The sequence below is a fragment of the Phocoena phocoena genome, chromosome 1 (genome assembly GCF_963924675.1).
Source record: "Phocoena phocoena chromosome 1, mPhoPho1.1, whole genome shotgun sequence".
NCBI classification, from domain to species: domain Eukaryota; kingdom Metazoa; phylum Chordata; class Mammalia; order Artiodactyla; family Phocoenidae; genus Phocoena; species Phocoena phocoena.
Window position 1 is genome coordinate 30573085 of NC_089219.1, and position 13604 is coordinate 30586688.

At 55.5% G+C, this 13604-nt stretch overlaps 2 protein-coding genes across 3 annotated transcripts in view; both read right to left on the minus strand.

The window, feature by feature from the left end:
- SF3A3 (splicing factor 3a subunit 3) overlaps positions 1-1798 on the minus strand; it is a 29212-nt gene extending 27414 nt beyond the window's left edge. The window contains exons 1-2 of one of the 2 annotated variants that reach the window (XM_065873086.1): positions 1524-1798; positions 1195-1242 (exon numbers count right to left, since the gene is read on the minus strand). In XM_065873086.1, coding sequence (XP_065729158.1) covers positions 1195-1242; positions 1524-1619 — 144 coding nt within the window. In that variant the 5' untranslated portion in view covers positions 1620-1798. The remainder of the gene's footprint in view (positions 1-1194; positions 1243-1523) is intronic. The other variant, XM_065873087.1, reaches the window with a different exon arrangement.
- A 3658-nt stretch (positions 1799-5456) lies between these two features.
- Positions 5457-12984, minus strand: FHL3 (four and a half LIM domains 3). Its single transcript, XM_065881489.1, has 7 exons — positions 12773-12984; positions 7969-8142; positions 7706-7880; positions 6675-6844; positions 6367-6553; positions 5843-6236; positions 5457-5737 (listed from the first exon to the last, which is right to left on the minus strand). The coding sequence occupies exons 2-6, from the start codon at positions 8122-8124 to the stop codon at positions 6082-6084; spliced, it is 843 nt and encodes a 280-aa protein (XP_065737561.1). The 5' UTR covers positions 8125-8142; positions 12773-12984; the 3' UTR covers positions 5457-5737; positions 5843-6081.
- Positions 12985-13604: the final 620 nt, after the last annotated feature.

Genomic DNA, 13604 nt, shown 5'->3' on the forward strand with positions numbered 1-13604 from the left:
TGTTAAAAAGTTCCTGTTCTTTCTGGTACCTTTAACAGACAGCACTGGTTCCTAGTTACTTTTTAAAACAGGTCATTCTGAAGATTAAGTGATGTGATTTGAGGGGTGGCAGAAAGTTCCTATATTTAACTTTCCCTAGAAGTGTCATAAAAGAGAGCCATTGTCACCCTTTGGTAAACAGCAGTTCCCACCTAAGACACTCAAAGATAAAAGGGCGGTCCAAGATGATTTTCACTACTTCAAAAGGCTTGACTGAGGAGTACACAGACTAAATAAAACATCACACAGTTTCTTTTGGATTCAAACTCAGGATGGTATGAGTACGTAGTCCCTTCTTCAAAACTTTTGGGACCAGATTTGTTTCAGAATTTGGAATTTTTAAGTTCAGGAAGGTACTGCATGCAATATCCCTAGTGGAATCTGGAACACATGTTAATAGTTCTGCAGTGAAACTTATGCATTACTTATTAAATGTGATAAAGACCATAAAAAGCCTCCCATCTGTTCAGATCAAGTCAGATTTTTGCCACTAAACAATTACCAGAACAAACAAATAAAAAACCTTTTGTTTTCAGAGTATTTCAGATTTGGGAATTTAAATAAGGGATTAGGGGCTTGTAATATTAATTACCTCCCCAAAATTAGAAACTCTGTGATTAGGTCTTTTATTCTTTTCTAAACAGATTTCAAACGTGCAAGAGTAGAGAGCATGGTATAACGAACCTCCATTTACCTACCACTTAGCTTTAACATAAAAACGTATCAGTATTTTGACTTTAATTACTTTTCTAAAAGTAAGAAATTGAACTATTACTAGGAAAATGCAGTGTGGTAGGCAAAAAGTACTTCAAATGCTTCAATACAGTGTTCTGGGAGGAAAACAGTAATACACAGCATTCTCTTTTGGGGAGAAGGGAGAGTACCTTCTAAGCCCGAATGGTTGACTCCTGGTAACTACTCATTGCACATCCATGGGATACAGAATGCTCTAAGGGGCATCTTTCCAAGTAATTAAGAATGAATAAGAGTTCCCCATTCACAGAAGCGAGCAAGGGTGGTTAAGCACCCTTTGGCAGGCATACAAACCCTCGACTGGCCAACCCGGTTACCTTTGTCCAGGGCTCCAGGTGACCCCCCCGCCCCCTTCTTCCAGCCCATCGCGACCCAAAGAGAAGTGGACAGCGGGGCACTCACATCTTGCATGGCCCGTGTGCGGTGGTCAGAATTGATCTGGTCCCGGAGCTGAAGAAAGGCAAACGGTGACACAAGACACCGTTAGTCGGAGTTCTGGAGTTGGAAAGGCCGCCCAAGGGCGGAGCTTATCCGCTCAGGTCTTAGTGGCCCAAGCAGAAAGGCCTCTGGGCGCTGGGCCCGGGGGAACGTTACCTAGGCCAGAGCTCGGGTAGGGAGCCCCGGGAAGCGGCGGGCGCGGGGCAGGTCTGAGGACCGAAGAAAACTCTCAGAGGTTGAACCCGGGCATGGGGCCCAGCCTCAGGGGTAGCCCCTGCCCAGGCCCCACTCACCGTGGACTTCTTAGTGAGCATCTCTTTAGCCATGACGTCCATGAGCCGTTCCTTCTCCTCGTGATAGCGCCGCTGCTGCTCCAGAATTGTCTCCATCTTCCTTCCTCCGCCGCCGCCTCAAATCAAGCTAGAACACCGACACTGCCGGAAACAACTCCTGCTGCCTTGCGCGCCCGCGTCCCTAAGCGGCGCGTCCGGCGTCACCTAAGTTCCGCGGCTGCCGGAAGTTCTTCGGGGACTCGAGGAAAAGTGAGCACCGCAGGAGACCCAGTCAGTGCTATGGAGACGGCTGCAGTGCCCCTGCTGGCCGGGGGTGTGTGGCGCGATGCCGAACGATTTACAGGTGCCTCTAGGGGGCATACAGAAATCCACCAGCCTGGCAGTAAGGAATCTGACCTGGCTTCCTCGGCCGCGTGGCCGGGCGGGTAGCGACCTGGACTGAGTAGTTGAAGAGCATGGATGAGAGCTGGGGAACCGGAACTTGTGTCTCCGGCTCTCAGTGTGACCTGTGACAACGTTTTTTCCTTCTCGAGACATCGGTGTCCTTGTCAGTAAAATGGGGATGATAGCGGGTTTCTTTTCTTCTTCCCTCCTTCCCCCTCTCTTTTTCTTTTTTGATACATGGAAACAACCTAATTGTCTATCAGCAGGGGACTGGTTAAATAAAATATGGTACATTCAAGCAGTAAAATGCTATACAGCTATAAAAAAAAATGAAGCAAGTCTATATGTCCACTTCTAGGTGGAGAAATGAAAACGTATGTCCGTGTGTTCAGACGTTCATAGCACCATTATTCATTATCAAGAAAAACAGGGCATAACCCCCAAAAGCTATTAACTGGTAAATGTACAAACCAAATGTGGTGTATCCATACGATGGAATGTTATTCAGCAATAAAGGAATGTTACAGTATGGATGAACAATGAAAACATCATGCTAAGTGAAAGAAGCCAGACACAAAGAACGACATTAGTGTATGTCGGGATGGCAAATCTATAGAGACAGAAAGTAGATGAGCGGTTGCCTGCTGCTGAAGGTGAGACCGGAAGTAACTGCAAAAGACGCAAGAAATCTTTTGGAGGTGATAGATATGTTCTAAAATTGGGTTGTGGTGATAGTGGCACAAATCTATTAAATTTGCTGAAATTAATTGAACCGTACACTCAAATTGGGTGAATTTTATGGTATGTAACTCATACCTCTGTAAAACTGTTTTAAAAATCTGTATGAACTCAGATGGAAATATGGCCACACAGAGTGAAAAAAGCTAGAGGCACAGCAGTGTATATAAAAATAAATACACAAAGAGATTATTTCTGGAAGGATATCCAAGTAACAGTAAACCATTGTTGTTTATGAGGAGACAGACTGGAAGATCTGGTATGGTAGGGACGGTTTTCTTTGTATATGTCCAAAGTACAGCATGAAAATTTTTTCATAACATATACATGCATTACTTTTTTAATTTAAAAACTTCATTTAAAACTAAAAATGAAAATACATATACGCACATGCCTGCTTAACAAAAAAGAACTAGGAGGTTATAATCTAACAAGGAGGGCTTCTCTGGTGGGGCAGTGGTTGAGAGTCCGCCTGCCGATGCAGAGGACATGGGTTCGTGCCCCGGTCCGGGAAGATCCCACGTGCCGGGAGTGGCTGGGCCCCTGAGCCATGGCAGCTGAGCCTGCGTGTCCAGAGCCTGTGCCCCGCAGTGGGAGAGGCCACAACAGTGAGAGGCCCGCGTACCGCAAAAAAATAAAAAAACAAGGAGTTATTAGTGATTTACCTTCCCTTTTTGGAATTCTCCAATTTTTCTACAATAAGCATGAATTGCTTTTTGTTTTTTAAAGTTTGAAAAATAACTGAGATAATGATTTCTGTCCTGCCTGCTCATGGGGTGTTGTGAGGGTCATATTTATATCTAAAAATTTAAGCAAGACCTCAACCTTAGGGAGAGGACCCCTGGACACAACTCCTCCCCAGAAGTTTTTCCTGCACCTCTAGGAAAGAGGTAAGAAATTTATTTTCTGGATTGCGGAGACAGCGCGGTATCTTTTGGGGGGTAGGGTGGGTGGTGGGTAAAGATTTGGGATCTACCGTATTTCATCGAATATGAGACGCTATTAAATGTTAAAGCCACCATTATTTTACGGTCGACTAAGAAAGAAAGAACAAAAATTGTCAACTAAACTATGTCACACTTGATTAGACGCTGCGTCTGGGTTTCTGAGATGTTAAATCTGAAAGATGTTTATCCTGAAATCAATGACACATTGTTGTACTTGCACATCCCTTTCCTCTTTTGTGGGTGGACCACCTAAGCACCATCCACCTGATGTCTGCCTTCCCCGAAAACCTTCTCCTTCCCCATTCTTTCAAACCAGTCACCAAGTCCTGTCTTTTCCATTCCTGCTGCCACCTGTCTCATTATCTCTCACCTGAACCACTGCACTAGCCTCCTAGTCAGTCTGCTCATCTTACCCCTCCAATCCATTATTCACGCTGCAGCGGAGTGATCATCTCACACCCTTGCTTAAACATTTCCACTGGCTGCTTTACCCGCAGGGTGAGGTCTGTTTGACTTGGCGTTCGGCGTTTCATGACCTGGCCGCTGCCTGACGTTTTAGTCTCTTGGCACTTCCTCCGAATGAAATTACTTGCTGCTTCCCCAAAGCACACCATATGTTTTTTCAGGCCTCCAGGCCTTTGCACTAGCTGTTTTCTATGCTTGGACTACTCTTCCTCAGCAGGTATTTATTGAACATGTAGTAAGTGCCTGAAGCTGAGAGTGGAGGGGTGAGCAAGGCAGGCGTGAGCCCAATCCTCAGAGGCTGGTGGAAGAAAGAGACAAAAAATGTCGACATACAATCATTAATTACAAGCACACATGGTGGGCATTCGTAAAGGTTTGTAGAAAATGTCCACCACGGCTTCAGAAAGTTTAGGATTCGAATTGGGCCGGGGAGGCAGTGTGGATCTACCTATGTGACTTTGGGGAACTAACGAGTGGAGTCTCCACATCCGTGAAATGGAAAAACGCCCGCCCCATAGGATTTCTGGGAGGATTTCTTTTGAGATACATATAATCACGCGGTTCTGCCGGACCGGAGGGCCCCTCCCCCACAGGGCGCCGAGGGTCCGCCCGCCCCGCGCGCGGGCCCCCACCCGGGAAGGCCGCTGGCGGTACGTGAGCGCCTCAGCCTGCGCCGCAGCCAGTGCGCACGAGTCGGGCTCCGACGGCCTGGACCGCGGAGCCCAGACCGCAGGCCGCCGAGAGAGCAGGGTCAGGGGCGTCGGACGCCGGGAGAGGGGAGCAGCGCTCCGCCCCATCTCCCCATTTTGGGGGATAGCCCCCCTCGCTCATTCCCGCCCCCGCCCTTGAATCACGGGGAGGCGGGGCCATGACCCATTCATGCCGGGAATCGGATCCAGATGTTCCCGTGGCGCGTGCAGCTGCATCCTTGCCTTTTTTGGCAAAAAACGTGCGGCCGCAAGCGGATCCCGGGCCGCCTCCGCTAATCCTCGGGAAGAGGGGGAAGGGGGCTGAGGGTCTGGGCCCAGATTGGGGATCCGCACCCGGTGCTCGGCGGGGTTTGGGGAGGGATGGTAAGGGAGGGGGGCGATTTGTACCCGACGGAGAACCCAACGCCGTCGGCCTGCCCTGCTCCTGTCCGGAACCTCCCCCAAACCCCTCCCTTCCCCACTCGGAGGAAAAAGCCCTTTGCCAGCAGGGGGGAAGCCAGCTAAGCCTGAGAGGGACAGTAGCGGCCGCGGGGATCCCCTTTCTCGGGAGAGATTTCCCACCCCGCCTGGCAGCTTCCTCCTCTGCCCTCCATGGAGGAGGTCGAGGTCGGGAAGAGCCTCCGAGTCCCGTGGTGTGAGAAGGAATCCTCCCTGCCCCTCCACCCCCAGACAAACACACAGAGGCCTTCGCTTCCTCATACTGCTTTATTGCAGAATCTGAAAGGGGGGTGAGCCAAACCCACCCCTCTGCCCATCTCTGGGCAGAATGGAGCTGAAATGAAATGAAACGAGAAAACACTCGACAGCAAGGGCTGGGCAAAACCCTGTACCCTAGGACCCCCTAACCAGTGAACCCCTGATGTGCTGCCCAGACAGCCCCATCCCTGGGAATAGCGGTGGGATGGGGGTGGGGAGTGTCAAGCCTGAGTACAGTCCACTTCTGAGGACTTCTCAGGCACCCATAGGAGACCTAAAGTCTTCAGGGGAGAAGTCTAGATTGAAGGGGGCTGGGGTCCCAGAGCTCTGAATTAGGGAGAGGGCTTCATCTGGGAAGCCGGACCATAGGGGAGAGGACTGAGTTCTGGCGTTCAGGCTTGGGGAGGGGATTTGAATGATGGAGGCTCCATAAGAGCCCAAGTTTGGGGGCCCTGGGTCAAGAAGTACCAGATTGGGGATGTTGGAGTGGGGAGGCTGAATCCTGGAGCCCAGGGGTAGCCCCAATTTGGGGAGGGGCTGGGTCCCAGAGGTGGTTTGGAAAAGGAGCCTTAGTCCTGGAGCCCTGGTTTGGGAGGGCCTGGGCCCAGGAGCCCTGGCTCAGGGCCCCGCCTGGCTGCAGCCCTGGCACAGCACTTGGTCTCCGTCCGGCACGAAGCCCTGGCCCACCAGGGAGGTGGAGCATCGGGCGCAGGAGAAGCAGCTGTGGTGCCAGTGGCGGTCTTCAAAGGACACATACTTGCCTTCACCGAGTCCTGGAGGGAGGCTGGAGGTTAGCTCTGCGATCTGGAGGGTGGGCGGTCCTGTCCCTCGGCCTCACCCAGTACCAGGTCCCATTCCCTTGCCTACACTCTACCCACTCTGTCCTTTGACCCTTTGTCCCACCTGTGATGGGGCGCTTGCAGCTGCTGCACTTGGGTGCAAAGAGTTCTCCAAAACAGGCCACACAGTAGGGATCGTCATCTCGGGAGGTGAACTGCTGCCCTGCCAGGGGCGTCTGGCAGCCAGTGCAGACCAGGCATTCCCGATGCCAGGGCTGGTCACGGTATGTCACGCCACCCTGCGTCAGTGTCTGTGGGGCGGCGTCTGTCAGCAGGGGGAGTGGGGATTCCTACTCCACGACAGAGCCTTGCTCACCCCACCCCTGTGTGCAGTGGAGCTCGGCACCCCCGCCCCGCCGGCCCAGCCCCCACCTTGCTGCAGCGGGCGCAGCGAGGAGCAAACTTGTTCTCATAGCAGGGCACGCAGTAGTGAGCACCCTTGTCGGGCACAAAGGAACGGGAGCCCAGCGGCTGCTCACAGCTGCTGCACAGGAAGCAGTGCTCATGCCACGTCTGGCCTCCGTACTCCAGCTTCCGGGATCCTGTGGGGAACACGGGTCCCACTCAGAGGCTGAGTCCCGAGCTCCTGAGTGCCACCCTCTGCTACCCCCCGAGGAGGGTCCCCGCTGCTCCCACACCCTACAGGGTGGTGTCCATGCATTTGCAGCAGGATCCCCACCGCATCTACTGCACATGCTAACCACCTCCCCCCAACACTGGATATGCTGGCTAAGCACGTGCTAGGCCCCCATAAACCAGACCTGAGGGTTTGGCATAGGTGAAGTCCCCACATGTACCAGAATATGACGATCTCAGCATACGCCAGGCCTCCAGGTCACAGGCACGATGACTCAGTATATGCTAAGCGCTTATATACCAGATGTGATAGTGTGAGCGCACACACAAAGACCCCATATATGAGGCAAGCAAGTCCCTGCCCACAGAGTTCTGCCCCGGACGTGATAGATTCAGAACATAATAAGCCCCGGCATATCCTAGTCATGCCGATCTCCACGTGTTCTAAATCCTCACATTCTATTAGCCATGCAGGTTGCCATACGTGTTAAACCCTTTATTTATATGTCTTTGCACACACCAAGCCCCAATGCAACGAACACTGACAGTCTCAGCACACTCGTAGCTCCTATGGGTGCCAAACATGCTAAGCCCCCAGGTGTGTATCATGCGTTGTCAGTCCCCGTGCGTGCTAAGCTCCCAAGAGCAGATAAGCACGACAGATACTGCACACAGTAAATTTCCAGGAACGTGCTGCGTGTGCTGGTCTTTACCAAGCCTCCATGTTGTATCAGACAGGCATGCCAGTCCCTTACAAGAACCCTACACAGATGCCAGGCATGCCAGTCCCACGCACAACGAGCCCCTGGGAGCCCCCGGGAACGTACCGGGCATGACGGTCTCCCCGCAGGCGGAGCACTGTGAGGAGAAGGCACTGCAGTAGCAGTCATTACAGAGCAGCTCGCTGTCCTGGCAGGTGAAGGGCTCGTCGGCCAGGGAGCGCTGGCAGCGGCAGCAGCGGAAGCAACCCTCGTGGAAGTGGCGGTCTTCGTAGAACAGCTCCTGTGTGGAGCACAGCAGGGGCACTGGCACCTTCGCCCCTTCCTGCCAGCCTCCACCCACTCCCTGCCCTGTGTGGTCCAGTCCTTACCCTCGAGTCGTGCCCGATAAGCTGCTGGCACTCGGCGCACGTGTTGGCGAAGGTGTTGTCATAGCAGGGCACACAGTAGGGTCCGTTGTCTGTCTGGATGTATTTGCGTCCGTACAGGGACTCGCTGCATTTTGCACAGTCAAAGGCCTCGCTCATGGTGGCTGTGAGTGAGCCCTGTTAGGGACACAAGGTGGGGCAGGGGTCACCCAGAGGGGCTGTGGCTTAGCCCACTGCATTTAAAAAAGAGCAAGAACTAGGCATAGGAAATGCCAGGTCAGAGCAGGTGGTGATGGGGAATGGGTGTTTCTGGGAACACAAAGAGTCCTGCATGTTTATTTCTGTATTTAACGTTGGGGAAGAGAGGGGGTCAGGAAAAAACCAGGAAGCAGAAGTTCTTTTCTTATCTTGGCCCTGGCAGAACTGGGGGGAGGGGGCTTTTCCTGGGTCAATGACTCATTTCCTGCCCCTGCATTTAGCCTGAGTTTAGCCTCCACTGTCCCTACTGTCCCCAAGGGGGTAAGAGCAAGGACATGGAGCCACCCAACCCTGTCCCATATGAACAGCACTCTCACCCTCTCCTGACTCCCAGGAAGGGGCTCTAGGGGTATACCCAGAGCTCTGGAGTGGGGAGCTTAGGGATGAGAATGGGGCCGTTTGCACCCCACCCCCCAAACCCCAGCCAGGAAACAGCGGAAGGTAAGAAAGATGCTGGGTCAGTGAATGGTGGAGGTGGAGGAGGCTGATGGGAGAAATCACAGTGGGCCTCCCCTCCCAGGAGAATCCAGCAACAAGGACTTCAGAGGCTCAGCTAGGTTTAAGCAGGAAGGAAATCCTGCAAGCCGGACACAGCCAAGCTTCCCCAGCTGGACCCTCTGCCCTCACCCCCTCCACCTCCCGCTGGGTCTCTGGTCACACCAGCCTGGGCAGCCTTGGCCTGCAACACCTGCAGCAGCTGTGGCAGCACAGATGGCCAGATGTCAGGTTGTGCCAGCCAACAGGGGAGGAAAAAAGGGAAATGAGATGCCTGGGGACGGAGAGGGGAACTGGGGGTTATGCAGTGTGCCTCCTGCTGTCTCCTGCCGGTCATCACTCCTGGCAGCGACTGGCAAAGCCCCAGAATCTTTCCGTCCCCTGGGTCATTATTTCCCTCTCCCTGCCTCTGGGAGAGACAGCCTCTCCCCAGCTTTTTGAAGGGTTCAGGGCCGGGGAGTGAAGGGTGAGAGAGTGGGAGCCACTGAAGACATTTCCTCTCCAATCAGGCCTCCCTACGGTGGGCAGTCAGGAAAGGGGGAGCCCTGAGTGCTGTTGCTGCAGACACCCAGCCCCCCACCAAACCTCAGACACTTTCCATTTTCTCAGGAACAAAGCATGTTTGTGGGATGAGGTCATCCACACAGCTGCCTCTGCAGCAGGAGCTTGGGGAGTAGGGAGGGTGAGGAAGTGGGGTTCCCAGTCCCTTCTGCTGCCCGATTCCAGTCTCTAGCCCCAAATTCAGAGCTCCCCACTCCCAGTCTCCTCCATCATGAAGCCTGCTCTCTGAGGACTGGGATCCCGGGGTGGGTGGAGAGGAACCACTTGGACCCTAGGAAGGGGATGTTCTCATAGCTGCAGATGGGCCCCAGGAGTACAAAGGAACCCACCAACACACTCCTCCACATTAGACCCCAGTAACTGGCAGTCCCCAGAGCCTGGCCTGGCTCAAGCTGAAGGCGAAGCCCTCCTTTTCTCAGCCACCCCCCCGCAGGAAATTCTAGCCAACAAGCGTGGCTCTGGTTTGGAGTTCAGACTCCAGGCGCCAGCAGACACCCCAAGCCTAGGGGGCCTGGCTCTTCTGAAGGGGTGGCTCATGAACCCACAGCTGCCCTTCTGTACGATGGGAGGACACTCAGTTCATACCCCAGGCCAGGGCATGAGGCCGCCAGGAGCCGGGGTCTTCAGAGCCGGGACTTCTGGGCTGGGGGCTATGCTGGAGGGTGGAGGGTATCCCTCCACCTCAGTCCGCTCCTCGCCATTCAGGCCTGGGTTTCCTCTGGCCCAACATCTGAGGGTTGCCTGGGCTGTGAGCCACTGGGCAGCGGGGGCCACACAGGTGGAGTGTGGCCATGCATCCATCCACGAGTGACCTAGGCCCTTCCTTCCTTCCTGGCTTGGCCCCCAACAGCTCTGTCATCTTCCCAGGTCCAGACTAGCCCTAGGCCTGCCAACTGGGAGGCAGTCACCACTCTGAGACAGGGGCACCCCAAATAGGGTATGGGCGTGGCTTCTGTTTCTTTCCCAGAATCCCCTAGTCTGTCCAGCTGGGCTCTGGTGAGGACAGAGTGAAGGGCACTATCAAGGCCCACCTGTCTCTGCCCTTTGTCTGCCCCTCCCCCCTCCCCTGGCAGGACTGGGGGACTAAAGGGAGCCAGTCCTGTATTCCTTCACGGCTGGTAGGGGGTCGGGGGGAGAGCGCTCAGTCTGCCAGATGGCTCTCAGCCGCTGCCCCCAACACACACACCCGCCTACACCTGACCCACACACACATCTGACCCCTCCCCGTGAACCTCCTGCAGCTCCAAATGGCTGGGTAATGGCCGTGGCATGTGCTGTGTAGAGGCTTGAGCTGTGAAATATAAACCTGGGTGATCTTGGGCAAGTCACTTAAGCTCCCTGAGCCTGCTTCCCCATCTATTACTACCTCCTACCTCCTAGGGTTGTTGCCAGGCTTAAATGTGATGATACTTGGAAAGCACCTGGGAGATACTAAGTAGTCAGTAAATGGTAGCTCTTAGTGTTTTATTATTAGCCCCTCACTCATACGGGGGTCAGTCAACAGTTTCTCAGCCAGGCCTGGGTCAGGGGGCTGGCCTGGGACTTGACCTTGACATTCTCGGCGGGGGCCCAGGGAGAGAACAAAAAGGGAACCCCCTAGTTCTGCTGGGGGAGCTGAAGAGGCCCAGGCCGTGGGGCTCACTGAGACCAGTGGGGCCAGTCTGACTCCAGTGAGCATAACTCTGAAACCCCCAACACAGGTACGCAGGTGTACACACCTGCATGCTGCTTTGCCTCTCACAAAGCGCTTTCCCACCCACCCACCATCTATCAGATCGCACAAAGGGCAGGCGGGATAGGGTATCATCCTCATTTTACAGCTGAGCACAGAGGCCAGGGACAGGGCAGGGGCATGCCCAAAGTCACTCAGGTATCAGAGAGCTCAGGTCCCTTGCCTCCCAGCCTGGAGCCCTTTCCTGTTTCCCTAGAAATGGTGGTGGACGGGGTGGTCAGCGTTTAAGAGCAGCGGGACAGGAGATGCTGGATGATATCACTAGTACAAGAGCCTGGCTCTTCTCCCCAGCTGCCAGCCCTGTGACTGGAAGACACCCAGAAGTCTTTCCAAGTACCCATGCCAACCGCTCAACCCCTTCGCCCCCCTCCACCCCCCACTGTCCAGGAGGACCCTGGCCAGGTCCCACAGCTGTGACTCAGGATCAGAACAGACCCCTCCCCCAGCTTCCAGGAGTTGACAGGGGACTTGAGGGGAGAAATCAAACTCCCCCCACCCTCACCCCTGCTACTAGGCATCCACCCCAAACTCTCCACTCTCTTCCCCGCCCCCCGCCATGGGGCCTGGGAGTCAGAGCGGTTTGGGAGAAGGGGGTGGGAAGCAGGATCCAGCAGCTGCTCTGGGGACAGAAGAGGAACAGTTCATTCACCCCGGGTCCCCCAGGGCTGAAGCAGCGCGTCCAAGATTTGAGTTTAAAAATAAGCTGGGGCTGTCTCGGAGAGTGCGTAGAGCTCCTTCGAGTCTTACTGTCTCATGTCTCAGGTCCTCTGCCTCATGGGGGCTCAGTTGGCCCAGTGTTTCTGTTTCCCCACATCCTCCCTTCCCAATCTTTCAGGCTTGAGTCCCGCAGGGTCTGTCTTGAAAACTGTCACTGCCCCTCCATGACATCTGTCTCTTGGCTTCTAGCTCTGCTCCCCTCAGCACGTCTGTGTCTGTACACTTCAGCAGCTGTCTGTATGTTTCCGTGTCTCTGTGTCTCTGACTGGCTATCTCCCCATGGCAGCCTCTGTGGATTTCTACCACTGTCTGCCCAAGTCTTGGCATCTCAAAGGTCTCTAAAGGGTGGAATGTCTTGGTCCCTACCCACCGCCCTTCTCTATCTCTTAGCATCTCTGTATGCCTGAGTGTGTCCGTCTCCAGTCTCTGGATGTCTTTCTAGGCCTCTCAGAGGCTGGTTTACCACAAGGTTAATGAAGCTTAAGCTTCGGGGCCCCTCATTTGCCCAGAACCCTCCAAGGCCCTGGAGAGGGCTTGACAGCACGTCTGGGGTCACTGCATGCTTCTTCCTAAAATGCTCCGCTCCACAAAACCTGGGTCGGACCCTATGCCTCGGGTTTGCCTCCCGGTGACTCTACGCCCAAGTCTCTGTCTCTGTTTCGGGTATCTCCGCAGCCTCCTTGTCTAAGCTCGCCGCTCCTGTCTTGTCTCGGTCTCTTGCTCCACCGGGCGTTCTGGAAGCCGGTTTCTCGAACCCTACCGGTCTCTCTCGACTCTCGCTTTTCCATTTCAAACTTGGCCCCCTGCCCCACCTAACTGGCGTTGCAGCGCCCGGAGCGGTACGGTTCCGGGGGCGCCCCCCGGGGCTCGGCGCCCGCGCGCCACCGGCTCCTAGCGTGTCCCCTGCGCCCGCGACCGGACCCAGGCGGGGACGGGGGCGGGGGCCGCGGCTGCCCTTAACCCCCGGCTGGCCGCCTCTCCTTTCCCGCCAGAGGGCGGGGGCCGGTAGCCGGGATGGGGAGCCGGGCTCGGCGGGGAGCTCACCTCGAGGCAGGCGGCGAGAGCGGGGCGCGGCGCTCGCGCGGGGCGGGGGTGGGGTGGGGTGGGAGGTGGCGGGCAGTCGGGGCCGCGTCCCTCGGCGCCTCCTACCTGCGGGCCGGGCCGAGCGAGACCGAGCTAGCTGCCGGCGAGGTTGCCGGCGGCGCACCGACTGTGTGGGCGAGCGGGAGCGCGGCCCCAAGCCCTCCCCGAGGAAGTGAGCGCGGGGGCCCGCCCCGCCCGGACCCCGCCCCCGGCCTCCCCTGCCCGCGGGGTGCGGACCCCGCCCCCGGCCCTCGTCCTGGAGGCTGGGGGCCAGACCCCGCCCCCACCTCCTTTTTAGGCTGGAGCCTGCCCCAGCCCCCTGGGCCCGCCGGGCCTAACCTGGCTCTACCGACCTTCGTGGGCGGCCAGGACCCCGCCCCTGTCCCCTCCCTGCAGCTTTTGCTGTCCTCCCTCTCTTTCCCCACTCTCCTTACCTCCCCCCACCCCAGTCCCCAGCGGCTAGCTGTATTCAGTCTCAGGCAAGGGATACAGGAGGCAGCCGACCAAGGTCCATTTGGGGACCCAGAGGGTCCTCATGCCCTTTTCGTGTCCCCTCCCCCTCGCAGTTTACCCCCAGGGATCACACTCAGCCCTAATTTGTAAAAGAGGGCTTATTCCAGCCTGTTGGAGGGGGTGGTTTTGACCTTGCTGTTGCGGCCCTGTCAGTGGGAATGAAGGTGTTCTCTGGAAACAAGGAGTGAAGTCTAAGGACCCCTTATATAGGGCCTTGACCTTCAAAGGGCTTTATTCCACAACCCTGAGTGGTGAAAACAGAAGTAACCACCTCCTCACC